The sequence below is a fragment of the Acartia tonsa genome, chromosome 10 (assembly GCF_053477335.1).
Source record: "Acartia tonsa isolate MP-2025a chromosome 10, ASM5347733v1, whole genome shotgun sequence".
Lineage (NCBI taxonomy): Eukaryota > Metazoa > Arthropoda > Copepoda > Calanoida > Acartiidae > Acartia > Acartia tonsa.
In genome coordinates, this window is record NC_137269.1 from 38346371 (window position 1) to 38366209 (window position 19839).

At 36.1% G+C, this 19839-nt stretch overlaps 2 protein-coding genes across 3 annotated transcripts in view; both read right to left on the reverse strand.

The window, feature by feature from the left end:
- Positions 1-19839, reverse strand: part of LOC145330604 (hrp65 protein-like) — a 118245-nt gene that overhangs the window by 61428 nt on the left and 36978 nt on the right. The window lies entirely within an intron of this gene.
- Positions 185-19839, reverse strand: part of LOC145330599 (uncharacterized) — a 31583-nt gene continuing 11928 nt past the window's right edge. The window contains exons 20-43 of the mRNA XM_080175235.1: positions 19538-19617; positions 18860-18946; positions 18663-18746; positions 18165-18192; positions 16469-16549; positions 16039-16117; positions 15137-15218; positions 14508-14582; positions 10950-11003; positions 9469-9579; positions 8476-8529; positions 7881-7973; positions 7454-7577; positions 6729-6765; positions 6478-6542; positions 5971-6048; positions 5146-5226; positions 4666-4730; positions 3705-3840; positions 2558-2632; positions 1763-1833; positions 1077-1173; positions 760-809; positions 185-307 (exon numbers count right to left, since the gene is read on the reverse strand). Coding sequence (XP_080031361.1) covers positions 259-307; positions 760-809; positions 1077-1173; positions 1763-1833; positions 2558-2632; positions 3705-3840; positions 4666-4730; positions 5146-5226; positions 5971-6048; positions 6478-6542; positions 6729-6765; positions 7454-7577; positions 7881-7973; positions 8476-8529; positions 9469-9579; positions 10950-11003; positions 14508-14582; positions 15137-15218; positions 16039-16117; positions 16469-16549; positions 18165-18192; positions 18663-18746; positions 18860-18946; positions 19538-19617 — 1836 coding nt within the window. The 3' untranslated portion in view covers positions 185-258. The remainder of the gene's footprint in view (positions 308-759; positions 810-1076; positions 1174-1762; positions 1834-2557; positions 2633-3704; positions 3841-4665; positions 4731-5145; positions 5227-5970; positions 6049-6477; positions 6543-6728; positions 6766-7453; positions 7578-7880; positions 7974-8475; positions 8530-9468; positions 9580-10949; positions 11004-14507; positions 14583-15136; positions 15219-16038; positions 16118-16468; positions 16550-18164; positions 18193-18662; positions 18747-18859; positions 18947-19537; positions 19618-19839) is intronic.

A 19839-nucleotide genomic window follows, 5' to 3' on the forward strand; every position in this document is an offset into this window, starting at 1 on the left:
GTAGCTATAAGAAATATACTTTCTAAGCTATTTATACATATTTTAAACAAATGTATTTGGTGGGAGATTATTTTGGCACATCTGTAACTTTTAACAAACTTTAAAACCCAAATTTGATTTGAGTTTTAAAGGCATTTGCTGCAGACTTTCTTTAATAGTAATATAAAGAGAAGCTTCACTTTAAAAGATTAAAAATATTCTATATTTTATTCATAACTATAAAAGTTTAACTTAAAAATTTTAACATCATTTCTATGTTCAAAATGTCCAGTTCCAAGGTTTTTCTACTGTGGCCGCCGTATAACATCTGAAAGTATATTTACTGTGTTCACTGTGTTTAATTAGTAGTGTAGCAATTATAGATTATAGTTAGAATTAGTCTTTACAACTTGTATTGTTTCTAGCGGCTACGACTCCGTTCTCCCATCTAAACTCTCTCTCTCTTCTCCCCCTTTCTCACTTTGTTTTCTCACATTGTATTAATTATCTCTCTTTTCTTTTTAAATATTTTTTCAAAAGATCTAGAATGTGGTAGTCCAAGGTCTTTAAGTTGTACATTGAGGATTCTAGAGGCGCAGTCACAAGGTTATAAGAGAAATAAGATTAAGTTTTGTTGCCTCTAAGTGACCGAATTCAAAGAAGAGATTAACAGGCCACCAAAACAGGAATTAATTCCTTGACCAATCGTCTATAATATGATAATATGCATGACACAGAATTGGTTTTAATTCAGATGAAAATGAATCTGATTCTGATTACCTGTCCTGACAAGGCAGATCTCCTGGAAGCATACTCCAAGTATTTTCTTTCTATATATAAAGTTAAAGCTTTTAGTTTTTACAAATGAAATGTGAATTTAAATTTTACTTAATTTCTAAGGATGATACAATCCCTCAAGCGTCTAACCTAGCTTCATAATTGCTTAAAGTCTAATTTTCAATCCAATATCCTCTCCCTTCCTGTACTAAACAATATTAGAGAAATACTTTTTTATTATGATGATAATATCTTTTTGTTTTGTTTTGGTCCTAGACAGATGTAAAGACATCATACTACTGTACAATTATGGTTCTTACCTCATTATATATTTCTGAATGATCTGCCCGCTTACCCCTACCCCCGACAACTACGGGAAGGCCGTGCAGCCTACCCCCACCACCTCCCCATCTTTTCCTAAACATTATAAATTATCATGTTATTTTATCTACTTGTCTGTCTGTCCATCTATGTGTCTGTCTATCTGTTTGTCTGTCTGTGTTTCTGTCTGTTTGTTTGTCTGTCTGTCTGTAAATCTGTCTGTCCGTCAATCTATCTATCTATCAATCCAAAAGCTACAGTTAAAGAATCTGTTCGTTTATCTGTCTGTTTGTCTGTCTTTCTGTCTGTATGCCCGTATGTATGTCTGTGTGTCTATCTATCAGTCTATCTGTCTGTAAATCTGTCTTTCCGTCAATCTATCTATCTATCAATCCAAAAGCTACAGTTAAAGAATCTGTTCGTTTATCTATCTGTTTGTCTGTCTTTCTGTCTGTATGTCCGTATGTATGTCTGTGTGTCTGTCTGTCAGTCTATCTGTCTGTAAATCTGTCTGTCCGTCAATCTATCTATCTATCAATCCAAAAGCTACAGTTAAAGAATCTGTTCGTTTATCTATCTGTTTGTCTGTCATTCTGTCTGTATGTCCGTATGTATGTCTGTGTGTCTGTCTGTCAGTCTATCTGTCTGTAAATCTGTATGTCTGTCAATCTATCTATCTATGTACCTTTGCATTTCTTTACAGAAGCTCCAGGTATAAGTTAAAGGATCCCAAACTTCTACAGACATCATTTCTACCTAAAAACAAGGATGCTGTGAGAATTGGTGCAAAAAATATGACGTAACAAAAAAAATTAGCCAATGAGAGGCCGTTATTGACCAATGGTAAAATTTATAGTGGCCTCTCATTGGCTGATTTTTTTTTGTTACGTCATATTTTTTGCACCAATACTCACAGCATCAAAACAAGGATGTAATAAATACATTGCTCAGCAATAACTAACTAATAAGGCTTCAGAGGAGCAGTAAATGGGAGAGGTGAGATAAAGGGTGGTTATAAATATATGTATTCTAGATTTTGCCCCTAATTCCCCTTACACCAAATTAACCCAAATGATCGTATGGGGTGGATACGATAATCTTCAAATCGAATTTTAATAACTTGCCCACCTCCCTCCTTTAGGGAAGAGAGATAGATTTGATTAACTACAGAATCGACAGAATTCTTCTTTTAAAGTGAAGCTTAATGTAGGCACCATTATGTTTAAGGTTTGTTTTCTGCCTTTTCCTTCACCCACGACTAGAATCTAGTGACGCAGCCGCTAGTTTAAAAAAATAATGTTATTAGAAATAGGGTTGGGCCGGATATCCGGTGTGGCCGGATATCGTGCCGGATAGTTTCGATATCCGGTATCCGGATATCCGGTGTGGCCGGATATCCGGCCGGATAGTTTCAATATCCGGTGTCCGGCCGGATATCCGGCCACAACAGATATCCGGCCCAACCCTAATTAGAAAATACCTTTTTACTATTACGTCCACCAATAACATACAGCTTGTTATCTACACCGATAACCGTGGGCAATATTCGTGGCACCTAGGATTATAAATTAGGGTTGGGCCGGATATCCGGATTGGCCGGTTATCCGGCCGGATATCCAGCCATTTTCAATATCCGGCCGGATACCGGATATTAAAACTATACGGTTACAGGATATCCGGCTGATTTTTGACGCCGGATATCCGGTAATTTGCCGGATATCGAACGTTAGCCAGATATCCGGCCTAACCCTATTATAAATATAAATTGAAACAAGCATATTTATATTATAAGCATTTTTTATGTGAAGTACTATGCATATATGTGTGAAATATCTAAATAACTTAATATTTAAAGATAAAAGAATCTAAATCAATTCTGTTTTAAGACAATAGATTATGAATTTTTATGTCGCAATTTAATTGAAGCTAGGATATCCTTATAATAAATATAATATAGAACATTTTAAATCTACAATATTTCTTAAATTTAGCTAAAGGCATGACATTTCACACAAAAAATATCCTAATAATGACAATAAAATAAAGTTGTAAAGGCCAATTTTTAGTAGCGAAGCAGTCCATCAGTCTGTAAAGCTATGAGGGAAATGTGATTTTCTTGGCTACTATTAGTATTACTATTAGATAGACAGTTGATATTTTCAGTGAAGATATATGCGCACATTGTTTGGCCTGTCTGTTTGCTGGTCATACAGTAAAAGACATAAACCTCTTTCTTTAAAGGTTTCGTGATTTAATTTGAGTTTATAAGTATTTCTATAATAATTATTAAACATATGTCTGTTTGTCTATTCCATGTTTTTTTGTGTGCTTCGCTACTTATTAATGTTGTCATTCTTGTTTTATTTCTAATTATATTATAAATCTACTGAGATCCATGGATCAAAAGGATAAGACAATGGCCGATAAATAAATGAACATCCCCAATGATGATACACAAAATTACCACTTCTGTAAATCAAAATTAGTGGTTGAAACGTGTGAACACTCCACAAGTACCCAAAGTTGTGAACCCAACGAATGAAAAAAAAATTATATTATAAAACTTTGGGGACCAGGGTAATAAACAGTCCATTGTCCTCTCTCTCTCTCTGACTGTAATGACTTACCAATAAATCTGGAAGTTTAAGCCACTCCATGGACAAAGTATCGAACATTTCTACCGAAGATTGTGCTGTCCAAGAGTCATCAGTTCCGCCCACCACGAATATTTTGTCCTTGTAACTGCCTACGCCTGGCATATGCCTGAAATATGCAATTTTAAAATCAGTGGCGTGCAGAGGATTTTGCTATGTGTGTGGATGCTCGGAGCGCAATTCAAAATGTTGACTTTTTTCCTGACACCCCCTTTGACTGTATCAGGAAGGGAGGGGGGGGGGTGTTGATATTTGTCAAGGGGGCTGTAGGAGTGAACATCTAGGAGTTACACCCCCGTACACCCCTCTTCTGCGTAAAATACATCTTTTTAAAAAAAACAAATGTTATACCCCCTCCCACCTTCCATCAATTAATATTTGTGATTGTGAAAAAAAACTAATTATTAAATGTAGCGTCATAAGCTGTTACATCCTAATTTTTGTCCTAGTTAAATTATTTTATTTCGAGGGTAAAAGGGGGGTAGGAAGGGTCGCCACATCCCCCAAAAATTCAGGGAACTTTCCAGTTAGCGAGATCTTATACTTCATCTAATTTGTATAGGGTATCTAAAAAGTTCAACAAGTTTTACCTTTAACATAAAAACTAATTTTGATTTTTAGATGAAAAATTATTTGATCCTATTTCTATCTATTATGCCCCATAGTGCATTTCTTCCATTTGAAAAATCTAAACAATGTACGTGAAACACGCAGCGGGCTAAAATAACGATCACACCCCTCTGCCCACTTTAACCCATTTCCTACCCTCCTACTAGATGAACGAACTGACCAATAAATTAAGGGGAAATAGCAACCTAAATTGACGAGGATTTTTACCCACATGCAATATTTTTTTTTCTCGGATTTATTGCATTAAATAAAAGCGGATATGACTGATCTATTACCGCCGTGAAATAAATTTGAATGACATTACCTTGGATGGTTAAAATTTGATAGTTTTTTCCACCTCATACTGTCTCCTTCATCAAGATGTAATACCTAGATGTAATAATTCAACAATAAGTCCCACTTATAAAATACCAATAAGAAAATAATAGTACATTGTTATACAGAAAATAATAGGAAAATATTAAACTGCTATTTAGAGTTTTTACTATGATTACACAAATAATTAAAGCAGTTTTTTGATGGATCAAAAAATTATATTTCATGATTTAAAAGTTTTTTTAAAGCATAGTATTACAGACAGTTATCCGCGGATAGTAAAATAAAGATTAGGATTAATTACAGTTTCGTTGGTCCTGATTTGCCAAAACTTGTTTTTTTTTATTTTTCGTAGAAAATTGTCTATAATACGATACAATACAGGAATATTTAGTATGGCTCAGAACTTATAATCCAGCGGATATTAATCGGTTTTGTCACAGCTAATCAATATTATTGAAAATGTGACCTCTAAGCTGTTAAGTTGTCCGCAGCCAGCCACAGAATAAATACTGGAATTTATTACTACAGCTCCATGATACCATCGTACCTTAAAATACATATTCATTAGGGTTGGGCCGGATACTTTTTTCGCCGAATACCGGATATCCGGTTCCGGCTGGATAACTGGTCAACGTTCGATATCCGGCAATTTACCGAATATCCGGCTGGATAACCGGATATTCGGCCGGATAACCGGATATCCGGCGTCAAAAATCAGTCGGAAATCTTGTAACCGGATAGCTTTATTATCCGGTATCCGACCGGATATTGAAAATGACCGGATATCCGGCCCAACCTTAATATTCATTTTAACCAAAAATATTTTTATATTTTATAGACAAAACTTTTCTACATTTATGAATAGTTCATATGTACGTCCGTCCTTAATTTAGGTTTGTTTAATTGTCTAATTGATTAAAAAAACTTTCTTTGGTGATTCTTGTAACAATTGTATAAAATTAAAAAGCACACAAACTAAATAATAATAGTTTTTCCAGTATGACTTCGAAACCGGTTAATATCCGCTGGATTAGAACTGGTTCAAAGCCCTAGTGTAAAATCATGTATCGTAACGTAGTAAATCCAGTTTTCTACAAATATAAAAATGTATTATCATAAGATTCAAACCAGTTTTTTCCCGTGCCTTCGGCATCTCGGGACTTACAAAACTTGTTTTAATCTTATAACTTTATATTTTTATATCCGCGGAAAGCTGTTTTTAATATGATGCTATAAATAACTATTCCGGCACCTTTTTAAAAATGTACTAGGGAAATGAGTAATACAATACCTCCTGCATATCTGGTAGTTTAGTCCAATCTTTAGTCCGCAGGTCATAGCTGTAACTGCTTCTCAGTGTGGTACCAGTCTTAATAGCAATAATGTTACATCTTTTCAAAAAAAGCTATCTGCCCCTTCATGTTTTGCCCTACAAACAAACTCCATTGAAATTCTCCACCCCAAGGACACTTCTGCTGACTTTCCATTGGGTCTTTGCAAATCAACCAATAGAGTCGGGAATATTTGACACAACCAAGTCGCTACAAAAGAGCAGAAAGCAATTTGCTAGCAGACGAAAAAGGTTCCCAATATGGGGATCCAGGTAGTTGTCTGGTTAAACATCAATATTCATAGATTTATTAGATAAATAAAAACGATGTGCAAATATTTGTCCTGATTTAATAAAGACATTAAAAATTATACACACTCTAATAAACATGAAACGGAATTAATACTCTAATTTTTAATTCACCTATCCGCGGACAATAATATATAATACTATATGTGGGATATATACCTTTGTTCTACCACCAATAAGAAATATTCGACTGTCATGGGCTGTCAATACAGAATATTCAAATCCTAAATAAAAGTAAAATCTATTTCAGCTTTGCCATTTTTTCTGCTGGATAAAAAATTATGTATCGTATCGTACCATGAAAATTAAATCAAATCTGAAAATATCTAAATCTAATAAAAATAACGAGATCCTCTGTTACAGACAGAATAAGATCCTATTACTTTTATCTAAAATTAATAAAAATGAACCTGCTTCTTCTGGTATGTCAGTTACTTTTTGCCATTCCTGAAAATCATTAAATTGTTTTTTTTTTACTTATGATTTGACTCTATCCCTCAAACTACCCCCCCCCCCATTTTTATGAAAATTCGAACCCTGCATGGCCTTTCAACCTTTGCTTATCCTAACCTTACCTTAAAATGAGAATTATTTCCCTAAATCATATTCGTTTATGGGCAGCAATTTGAGGGAAACCTTCGGATAAATTCCGATTCAGAAAATAAGAGAACCCAAATTGTTTGAAATTAGGGTTGGGCCGGATATCCGGTGTGGCCGGATATCCGACCGGATACCGGATATTGAAACTATCCGGCCGGATATCCGGCCACACCGGATATCCAAATACCGGATATTAAAACTATCCGGCCGGATATCCGGATACCGGATATTGAAACTATCCGGCCGGATATCCGGCCACACCAGATATCCGGCCCAACCCTATTTGAAATATCTTATGGTCCAAATAGCCAATAGACAGACACACATCTTGTTACTTTTTGGAGGGGAAGGAGAAAGAGGGGGTACAATGTACAATGTCCAAACCTTTTCACCAATAATTTTAATATCCAGTAATATTTTTATATCACAATTGTCCTTTATCCATATCCAATTTATAGTGTTTAGTCATAGAAAATGTGGTTCAGGACTCGATAAACATTTTTAATTTTAGAATATCTGTGCAACCTTAACTCACCATTTTATCTATGTTATATCCAAATATAAAGTCAGATGCATCGTAATGAACAACCAGCAAACCGTTGGTCCCGCGAATCCGTGTTTTTGGCGATAACAGGTTCTTGTCGCCGCCATTTTGACATCTAAATATAATAGTTTTTATGGGGATAATCTAATGTATTTTTTAATGTTTAGATTGTGGTTACAATCTATCTATGTCGCGTACCTGACATAGCAGCAGTAGGATGTTCCAATGTCTTTAGTTATGACACGTTGCTAAGTCGAGATTCGAACCTCTCATTCGACGAGCGGATGCGCTACAGAAAGAACCACGGTCATGGTTAACTTTTTGGATATTTTGTGTGCTTTTGAATTGTAGTAATGTCAACCTACCAACAACACATAAGACCTGTAAAGTTACTTTGTTATATAAATAAATAATTCACCTGAATTCTAGAAAAGCTTTGCTGTTAGCAACATGATTAAAATTTTCATCATGTTCTATTTTCCAAATAAGACTTTCAGATACCAAGGGAAACCTTAAAAATAAGACAAATAAAGTTTTTATTTAACAAACCATTTTTGTATGACCTTTCTTCCGACAAAATGTTATTTGGAAAAAGAGGGACTAGGTGTGGTATTGAAGTGTTGGCTTTTAATTTGACGATATAAGTAAAACTTATCCTGAGAAATTCAACTCGCTATAGCTGAGTTATCGAATGAGGAGCTCTTTTTAGTGCCTATAAAAAGAGATTAAATTTAAAAATGTTACTGGACAAAGTGTCCCAAAAATCAGCCATGTGACATCATAAAAATGAGGGAGATGAGAGGAGATGTGGAAAAGAAAACCCTTAAAAAAATATAACTCATGTTTATGACGTAACATGGCTGATTTCTGAGACACCTTGTCCAGTTACTTAAAAACTTTTGACCGAAAAACTCCAAATGATGTCATTTTAGAATAATTGACTATTCTTTTTTATATTCTCTATATAAAGCAGCATAAAATTATGAAATGAAAAAATAACTGAAATTTCGTACCTTATACAGGACAGAAGGGATTCCAACACCCCCATTTCATTATCTGTGCACCACCTAAACACAGTTTAGTTAAATAAAAGGGCGGGGGAGGGGGGGGGGGTATACACGAATGAGAGCAAATTGTTAAAGCTGTTTGTTTTCTGAACCCATAGCATCTTATTGCTCTGCAAAGGGGTAGGAATTGCAGAAAGCATTCCAGGGCTAAAATTTTATAAACAAAATAGACAAAAACCATTCTGGGAACTATGTAAAGCTTTACTTAAAAGGAAAACTAAATAAGTTCAGTAGTTATTGAAATATTAAGCTTCCGACAAAAAAAACCTTTTTATTTTTTACAATAAGATTAATATTTCTAAAAAATTGTCGAACGCTTTGTAAAAATCAAGGTGTTAAAAATTATAGAAAAATTTGAAACATGTAGTTACAAATTACCCATAAAGGGAGAGAACATTGGACTGTTTTTTTACAATAACGTTTTCTTAGTTCTTGGCTTAACAACTTATGGGGCATTTATTGAATTTAATTGGATAGTTCATTAAGTTGAGTGTCCAAACGTTTCAACTAATAATTGTAATCTAGAGAAGGGGTAATTTTGTTTATCATTATGGTGATGTATATTTGTTGATCGACCATTGTCTTGTCGCTTTAGATCCCTGTTTCGATTAACATTTGATAAATATTTCCCATTTCTGTATTAACAAAATATTAGGGTTGGGCCGGATATTTTTTCGGCCGGATACCAGATACCGGATATCCGGCTGATTTATAATACCGGATATCCGGTTCCGGCCAGATATCTGGCCAACGTTCGATATCCGGCAATTTACCGGATATCCGGCCGGATAACCGGATATCCGGCGTCAAAAAACAGCCGGATATCATGTAACCGGATAGTTTTAATATCCGGTATCCGGCCGGATATTGAAAATGACCGGATATCCGGCCGGATATCCGGCCACACCGGATATCCGGCCCAACCCTACAAAATATTACCTTAAAGCTGTATTAACGAGTGTGTCTTCATCTGATATGAGCTGATCACTTTTATAAATCTGTATCAATTCTTCAATATTAAATGCTAGTAGCTCCATTGTTTCAATTAACCTAAAACAAAAGATTAAGAGGAAAATCCAGAAAAGCGACACTCAAAAATCAGTTAAACATCAGCAAAAACTATAATATAAATTTCTTGTATTCATTCGAATCCGGTAATTGTACTTTCTATATCCGCGGAAAGCCGTTTATAATACGATGCGAGAAAAAACTATTATTGTCTCAAGCTTAAGATCTACTAAAGTTCTGGTTCGAATAGGTTGTACTTTTTAGATATCTTAATTAATGTCTTCGGATTAACGCATTCAAAAGAAAATTAGATTATAGACAGACTTACATTTTAAACTTATTTAAGAGAAGCTTTCCTTATATCAAAATATCTAATCGTCCTAAGAATTAAATAAGATCATTCATGATATCCTTATACTAAAGTAACAGGATGTTTGTGTGTTTGTGTGTCTGTGTGTTTGTACCGAAGGATCTCGCTGAACCGATCTGGTTCTCCTTAACAGGGTAGTTTCTCATATGTTCCGGGAAGGTTTATAACTATTTTGGGGGAGGGTACCACCACCCTCCCAAGAGAAATTACAATAAATCGAAATTTTTTCCCCTCAAATAGAGACTCCTACGTAACATTGCAAAGTATCGTAGCAATTTAATAGAGACTCCATATCGCAACATTGCAAGGTATCTTATTATTTTTTAAAGCCCCAAACATTTAAAGTGCAACTAGAGGCCTGTAGGGGCGTAGCCGCTAGTGTTTAATGTAGTAAAAAATAATAAGTTGTAGTTTTGACTTTCTGGTAATGTATAGCGAGAAGCTACGATTTGTAAATTGTGCCTAACTATTACAGGAATTAGCATACTAACTATAATCAATTTTTCATAAAAGTCATAAGAGATCATGTTTATAAAACCCTGGTTACCAGTATATTTTATACACATCCCAATACTCTACAAGCAGAGCAGTAGTTACTAGTGATGGCAATCCGTCGAATTTTTGGGCCGGATTCGTATTCCGGATGCTTAAAAGAATCCGTCAAAAAAAGTTGACGGATTCCTTGCGGATTCCGGATTCTTATTTTTGGCGGATTCGGATTCCGGATTATAGCAGTATTTTAAAAGGCTTTTTTTAAAAAATAAATGAAGTATGAAAAGCTGTGAAATGAAAATAAATACTTACTAAAATGCAACTTTGGATGCTAGCTACCATTATACCTGTAGTTAAGAAGAAACAATAAAATACTTTTTAGGTGTATGTCTGCCACAATTTAAATAAGTTTTGTCTGAAAAAAACTGTTATTTTTTGAAAGAAAAAACTCAAGACGCTAATTTTAGCCTACCAATTAAGAATCCGGAATCCGCTATTAAAAAACGGATTCCGGATTCGGATTCCAAAATTGTTAAAAGTAAAATCTTACTGTTTAAATTCGCAGGTACAGAAATTAAAGGCAGCTCTTTCCAATTCTTCTAATCTAAAATAATTTAAACGCTAGAAGAAAAAAATAACAGAAAAGACGACATCCATATTAAAATGAAAAATGTCTTTACGAACTTTTTGGTTTGTTAACTAATTAAACGTTTAATCAGTGACGTTTCAGACCCTAACTATAGAAAAGCCCATTCTAATAATGCGACAGTTACAATCTTTGACCGTCAGTCTGTAAAGCATTTTTATTATTTTCAAAGAACTTATGGTGTCACCCATAGCCATTCATGTGGTCCCCTCACTTGATATAACAAAAAGTTTATTGGGTAATTTTACAAGGGGGTTAATGCCTTGGCCCGTAAATAAGTGCACTTCATTACCAATACCAGTTCGGTTCTAGACAACGTTCGTGCAATCAAATGGTTGATTATTTGTTGTATGTTACCTAATCTAATATCCACACCCCTCCTTAACCGAACTTTAGATTAAAAAAATTTCCCAAACATTCGGACAATTGGGCGTTCAAATAGGACCTAGTGGTAGTTAGAATCAGTTGAGAACAAAATCCCAGCCGTTCCTTCTTGCCAGATATCGCCATTTTAAGATTTTTAGTCAAATTGCACTAAATATCCAAATACAAACTTAAATCTTCTTTAAATTTTTTAGTATAATTTTAGTGAGACAGTCCCAAAACAGAGTATATTTGCTCCTGTGGCCAAACTGACTGCCTGGTGTCCCTAACAGAGAGTGCCTTTATGTGTTAACATAAGTAGGGATTCGAACCCATTCCCAAAACTAACTAATGTGGAATAGCTGTGTATTAAAGCATTAGGTTAGTATTTTTACCACTAACAGATGGAAGGCAAGGCCAATCCTAACCGGAAACCCGATCATTCACCCACAGGCCCCAGTGAAGCACCTTGGAGGTCTACTTGTTTTCTGGGGTGTTGTTCACCTGCACCTATGGATTGGGCAGGTTGAGACCCAATGGTGCCCTCAGACTCCCATGAACCCTGCCATTTGGGCCAAGCTCAGAGTGATGTCACACACCTGGCTTGTGCCCTGTCCATGAGATGCTTCCCTGCCAATCACAGTTTAGCACAGCCGCCATGGAAGAATAGCTGCAGGTGGCGGGCCGCATACCTTTGCTCAAGATGCAAGTTAGCACTACCCTGATCTTGATCCTCCAGGAGATCATGGTAGTGTGCATCTTGAACTATGCCCTGAGCCTGGGAGGGTTCTTTCTGTGGGAGTTGGAGACACCATTACTGTTTGACAAACCTGAGCTGATGGTATGGATCAATAGGGAGAGTAGCCATGGTTGGGGACATAGTTACTGTTTGAAACTATCCAGGGTGGAATAGCTGTATATTACATTATTGGGATCAGGCAATGCATGCCCCTTTGGATACCTTCTAGCTGTTGTTGGTGATCAGCAGGTTCAGCTCTTTGTTAAAGTTTTACCTGGGGTCCCCTGCACTGGAAAGTTAGGCCTGGTCTTGACCACCATCTCTCTCCTGGGGGGCCGTTTGATGCAGTCGCACCTCCTGGAGGCACATTGAACACCATGGGGGTGTACAACTAAGAATAACCCCTGTTCAGTTTTACCTTTTGAGGGGCCCAGGCCCCTATCTTGATGGGAATGGCCAAGAACTTTACGCTACCCATATCCTGGTCATCAGTCAGCTCTGAACAGGTGCTCCTTGACCTCATGAAAGTCGATGGGGACAAGGGCTGTAGCCCCATGAAAGCTGCCCTGGCCAGACAGTTGATTTTACAGCTAGAGGGCTTCTTGTCTTTAGCAGCTGTTTGTGGGAGGGGCTCTGGGCCTTCCCCAGGCTTGGCAGGGCTGTGACCACTTGCTTAATGTGAGTGGGGGCGACCATGGCTACTCTCCCTATTGATCCATACCATCAGCTCGGGTTTGTCAAACAGTAATGGTGTCCCCAACTCCCTCAGAAAGAACCCTCCCAGGCTCTGGGCATAGTTCAAGATGCACACTACCATGATCTCCTGGAGGATCAAAATCAGAATAGGGCTAACTTGCATCTTGAGTGAAGGTATGCGGCCCGCCACCTGCAGCTATCCTTCCATGGCGGCTGTGCTGATCTATGATTGGCAGGGGAGTAACTCACAGCCCATTTTAGGGGCCAGGTGTGTGACATTATTCTAAGCTTTGCCCAAATGGCAGGGTTAATGGGAGCCTGTGGGCACCATTAGGTCTCAACCTACCCAATTCATGGGTGCTGGTGAACACCCCACTAAACATGTGGTGCAGACCTCCAAGGTGCTCCACTGGGGCCTGTGGGTGAATGATCGGGTTTCTGGTTAGGATAGACCTTGCCTTCCACCTGACAGTGGTGAAAATACGGACCTAATGCTGTAATACACAGCTATTCCACTTTGGTTAGTTTTGAGAATGGGTTCGAATCCCTACTTGTGTTAACACATAAAGGCACTCTCTGTTAGGGACTCCAGGCAGTAAGTTTAGCCACAAGAGCAAAGATTCTCTGTTATTGAGCTGTCTCACTAAAATTTATTAAAAAATCAAAAGTAGATTTAAGTTTGTTTTTGGATATTTAGTGCAATTTGACTAAAAATCTTAAAATGGCGATATCTGGCAAGAAGGAACGGCTGGGATTTTGTTCTCAACTGATTCTAACTACCACTAGGTCCTATTTGAACGCCCAATTGTCCGAATGTTTGGGAAATTTTTTTAATCTAAAGTTTGGTTAAGGAGGGGTGTGTATCCTATAGTGGGATGCTGTACGTATTGGTGCAAAAAATTGGGACAAATTTCAAATTGTTTTGGCGTGTGACGTCATACCCCCATCTCTTTTCTAGGGGGTTTCTTTCCTCCTTCCCTTTTCTTTCCCCTCACTTGTGACATAATAAACAGCCCCGTCAAATCAATTTAAAAATTGTCCCCATTTTTTGCACCAATACGTACAGCATCCTATAGTGGTCGTTAGAGTATCACTTCCCATTAAAAGAGGATGGTGCTCTGGCTATTCTAGATGATGTATTTAAATTAAAGGAAAACCCCGCACCTACGAGAATATGAATGTCATTATCCTTGTTATTATAATTACCCTCTAATACAGGGGCGTCCAAGCTTTTTATTTTTTTTTGGGGGGGGGAGGATTTTATGGGGTGGGGGTAAAATGGCGCGCCGCAAATTTTTTTAACCCCCCCCCCAAAAAAAAATTTACTCCGGGGGTGAAATTTGCATGGAAAGGGGGGGAGTAATTACCCCCCCCTGAAATCTTTTGGCAGGGGTAAAATACTTTTTGTGGGGGGGTAAAAAAATTATGTAAAAAGGTACCTACCTAATAATGAAATACTATTAAATATTCAGGAGTAAAAATGCGTGCGAAGCGCACCAAATTTTTTTTTTTTTTTGGGGGGGGTATTTTCCCCTCTTAAACGGTTGGGGGTAAATCTTAAATGGGTGGGGGGGGGGAGTAAAATGAATTCGTTTGGGGGGGGGGATGTAATCACCCCTTTAACCCCCCCCCCTTGGACGTCTTTGCTCTAATAAAAAGCTTACCTGTATAACTTAGAAAATCTCCAAACTGTTAAAACCGTGAAAATGCTCAAATTTGACAGTAGGAAATCTGAACATCTTAATTAAATACAAATATTAATGCAAAACTTTTGGATATTTTTGTGCTTTCCCTCAAAGTGCCTCGCTAACAGTGAACCCCCCCCCCTATTTTTGCACATCCCACTAACATACCCTTACCTGACCTCGAGTAATAATCAAACAAACAAAAAATATACCCCTTTTCTTATTTTCAATTTATTTCAAAATAAGAGGAGATAGGGGGTTCTAGTTCTCAACTAGACCCCAGATATATAGACGTGTTTATTTAAAACTATTTTTCAGTATAAAATTCAATATTTTTTAACAACACGTATTTTGGAAAGGAGTCCTGTAAAATGATTTAATAAGTGTATGCTTATGTCTGTATGTTAGTAAGTTTGTCTGTAATGGTCTTAGTTTTACTTTATGCTCTAACATTTGAGGGATAGGGCAACAACAAAAAAAAAACTCTACATTAAACTTCACCTGTCGTAAAAATAGTAATTTAATAATTTCATCATAAAAGTATAATCTAAAATTTGACAATTCTAAGCTACAATTTGAAATAATTGTCCTTGTTGTTTAAAACTGACCTCTGGATAACCCACGGAATTATAAGAAAATCCGCAGCCGCCAAAATTGAACCGACATTCTCAAATGATAACATTATTTTTCCTAAAAAATATTTTCATTGTTTTGTTATTAATATTAAGTTTTAATAATTTACATACCAACAGATATATTCTATATTTTGAAGAGCTTTGTTTTTAAACAAGGAGAACAACAGCTTTAAAACGGTAGGACAAACAAAAAAAAACACTTGATGTTGTTGTTTGTAGCCCTGATTCAATGAAGTTAGGATTCAGATGCACATGGAGATTGGAAGTGAGAATCCTTTGGCCAATCATAGATTAGTAAGGTTCGCGCACAGCTGATTGTATACAAAGTTACATAATAGGCTGACCCACAATTCTCATGGAAGCTACTCAATAATTACATTACCCTGGCCTAGAGTTTTGGCAGGAGTTCCATTCCTAAGTTTTTTACAAATTCCCCCCTCTTACAACCTCACTTGACACTTGTAAAGTGTCAAAACGAAAAAACAGAATATAAATAAGTCTGAACAAAATTGTTGCAAAAATGCTTAAGGATACTGTTTAAGGACATACATTTGAAGGACTTTATTAAGGAGATGTTTTGCTTATAACATAATACTTTATTGTCCTCGGAATCAGTATTTCAAAAAACAGATGAATAGGATAAATATATCATACAAAAAATTATTAACAAAAAGTAAAAAAAAACAATATGTTTTAAATTGAAGTACGAACATTCTGGTAACGAATAAATAGATGCTATGGTTTTTAATCGCACCTAATTACTCCAGGAATGACCTTTTCAAGTTTGAAATCTATGCCTAAATCAACTATAAGATCTATCCGTTACGGCCTCACGGACAGACCCTAACTATAGAAAAGCTTCACTTAAAAAAAACCTGTGTAAAAATAGTTGATAATTTGATGAATAGAATCTTGTTCCAATCCGAACATTTCTACACTGTCTTCATTTAATTCCTGTAAAAAGATGAATTCTTAACCCTATTACTAGTGAAATGTTATTTGTGATCTTTTCATCCTGCAATACACCCCTACCCCCCCCCCCCCTCCAACCCCCAAGGATCTTTTGTTATCACCCCCCCCCCAGGGAATACAGTTAAAGCAGTATTAGTTTACATAAAAAATATAAATTTTCTCAAACTGTACCAACCCAATAATATTTTTCGAAAATTAAGCAAAAAACGACTAAGATATGCAAAAATTTGAGAGCACAATTTTTTAAAGTGTCTCTAGAAACTTTAAGAAAATAACAAAAATTATGTTTTGGAATGAAAATTTGACTTTTTGAGATATACTCGAGGTTTTTACCTGATTTTTAAACAAAGTCTTAAAGTAGGGTGAATTAGCGGCTAAAATCATCTTGTGGGCTGAAATTTCTGTTTCTTCATTCTAATAATAAAAACATATAAATTTAGACTATGAATTTTAATCGTTGTTTCATCATAAATGATTATGAGTGTTCCGGCCGTAAAAAATATTTATCGCATCGTATTACAGGAAGCTTTCTGCAAAAATTAAAATGAAAAATGATTTTCATTTCAATACTCGTAGGAAACTGGCTGTAAAACGATATGACACATTTTTCAGCATGGCTGAGAACCGGCTCTAATCCATCGGATATTATTTGGTTTAAATCCTAGCTATTGGGGCTCTGTATTTGAAAGAGAAGAAAAATAGCCAAAATCACCCTAAGACTCGAATAAAAAGATTAAAATTGCTTAAAATCAACCCAGGACTTATTTGTGAGGCTGGCTTCTCTAAAATGGAAAATCCAATCGATTCAGTGGTTAGTGATATCTTAAGCTGCAGACAAAATACCGTTTTACTTTGTTTAATAGGATATTTACCTTAAAACGCCAATCTGATATTAACATTTTGGCTTTTTTGTTGTTAATAAAAACAGCAAAAATATTGGGCTTAGAATAGTTGAACGGACACAATAAAAACTGTCCCGAATTTGTATTAATTTTGAGGAACACGACTCCAGTTACGTCATATTTTTCTTTCCCGAAAAAGGGAAGGGGGAAAGAAAAAAAAGGGAAGGGGGGAAGAAAAAAGAGATGGGAGAAAAGGGGGTTTTCCCCATCTCTTTTGAAGAGATTTTCTTCCCCCCTTCCCTTTTTCGGGAAAGAAAAATATGACGTCACTGGAGTCGTGTTCCTCAAAATTAATACAAATTCGGGACCGTTTTTATTGTGTCGTTGAACGGACAATTTTTCTATTTTTTCTATCTTAAAAATCAACACGAAAAATTTTTAAATATTTTATTATCAAAAGTTATCGTAGGTAATAACAGTTATTGGTGATTGGGTATTCAATTCTTTATTGATAACAATTATTTTGAAATCATCCGCCCATATATTTGTATATTCTGACTGCATCTGTAACACCTAGAATGGATAATTTTTCCATCGTATTATAGACAATTTTTCGCGGATAGTAAAATTAAAAATTATTAGATTAAAACAAGTTTTGTTAGCCCAAATGGCCCAAAGGCCCGAGCAAACAATGCTGGTATTTAATTAATGATTTTTATTTTAATATTCGCGGAATATTGTCTGTGATACGATGCTATACATGATACAAGCTGAGAACTGGTTCTAATCCAGCGGATATTAATCGGTTTGAAAGCCATACTGTAAAATGTTAACAATTTGAATTATAACATGAATGACATCATTAATAAGTAGAAAAGCACAAAAAAATCATGGAATGAACAAACAGACAAAGCTGAGTTATAAAGCAGATGTTCAGTTCTCGTAACAAAGAAAAAAGGGAATAATTTGTTTATCGCATCTTATTGTAAACAGCTTGCTGCGGATATATTTTTTTTATATTCTTAGAAAACTGGATATAATACGATACGATACATGATTTTTCATTGTGGCTGAGAACCGGTTCTTATCCAGCGGATATTAATCGGTTTCGAAGTGATACTGGAAAATGGTCACCTATATTAGACTAATATATGTATACCTAAATTGTAAATGGTAAAAACTACTACCTGTATCTGCTTCCCACTTTTTAGGTCTCTAAAACAAAAATATTTAGATCATTGAAAGAAAACGAAGGAGTGGCTTTTCTCCTATTCCTATTCCCTACGGGGGGCTCTAACCCTGCGGAGTAATCATTATCATAGTAATTAATTAATTCATAATGTTTTGAAAGGAATTTTTTTTTAAATTAAGAGCCCAAATCGTGTTTTCGGTTATGAAAACGATGTAATGTCAGGAAGAAAAACCTTTGCTACTCCAGCTAACTAATCTTTCTTCCCAACCTATTATATTAAGAAATAATGTTTTTCTACTCATTGAAACGATTGAATTCTTATTTCCAAGGAATCTTGGCATATAGATCTCGGGGTGGTTTTGTTTCTATATTTCAATCTTTAATGGTTTTAGGCTATTTTAAAGCTCTTCCCTTCCTTTCAAATTTGCAAATTTGTTTGAAATATAAGAATCAAATATTAGTTTCTAGTCCACTGTCCTATCCCTGAATTTACCTGATAATAATTTTGCTTGTTCCTTGGGCAAGGGCGACCACCCCTCCAATATCAGAGCCACACACACCAACATTTGTATCATTTCTAGATAGATACAGATACAACACCAGATAGATAAATAGATAGATAGATAGACAGACAGACAGGAAAAGAGTAAAATATTTGGACAGACGGACAAACAGACAGACATCGCTTACCTAAGTGCACAGGCTTCTGACATGGTGCTGAGTCTCCACAAACGTGATGATTCTCCAGGCCAATTGTAAGCCAGGGTTGATACTCCTCTGAAAAAGATAAAATATTTATAAGATTACAACCGAAAATAATGAATATATTATAACTTGGATATTACAGCAGTTCTATAAAAAAGTGAAACACGTAGCTGGTTAAAACTATGAACTCTGGCCGCAGCGCTCGGCTCCCTATCCTGCCTAGCCGCAGCGCTCGGCCCCCTCGCCTGCCTAGCCGCAGCGCTCGGCTCCCTAGCCTATAACCTAACCTAAAATAGTTGTTCTCTGTTGGGGGGGGGGGGGGGGGGGTACTCAAATCTATGAGGATAACGCCATGAGTTCTATGCTAGACAGGAAGGTAATAATATCAACGTATTTTCTACATCCATTCCGTCAACAGTGTTTTATATACACTGTCTGAAGTTTTTCTCTTGTTCAGTTTACTCTATAACTTACATTTGCTGTGCGATTGTCCGTTCTCTATAAAATTGTGATAATTAAAATTCTATGAATGACGTGCAAATTTCTTAGCTGTTTTAAGTGTACATATGTTTGATGTTTTATACCCATGAACATCTACTGTTTAACTAACCTTATACGTTCATTTCCTATTTATTTTGTTGACCGCCATTGTTTTGTTTATACCTGTGCGTTCTTTGACTGAATACCAGAGTATCATTTCCAGGAAATAGGTAGGTCATAGCCCTCGGAGTTACAACTGCTTCCTAGTAGATAGATAGATAGATTGATGGATGGGTAGATAGATAGATAGATTAATTAAGTTTATACCAACAAGACAATCAATCTTTTATTTCACGAAGTTTGCCTGGAAGTTCCAACTGTGCCTGTTTTGGGCAAAGGTATCCCCCTACTCTAACTATTAATGTCATGTACCTGACATAGCAGCAGTAGTAATCATTTCTAACGTCTTCAGTTATGACGGCGTG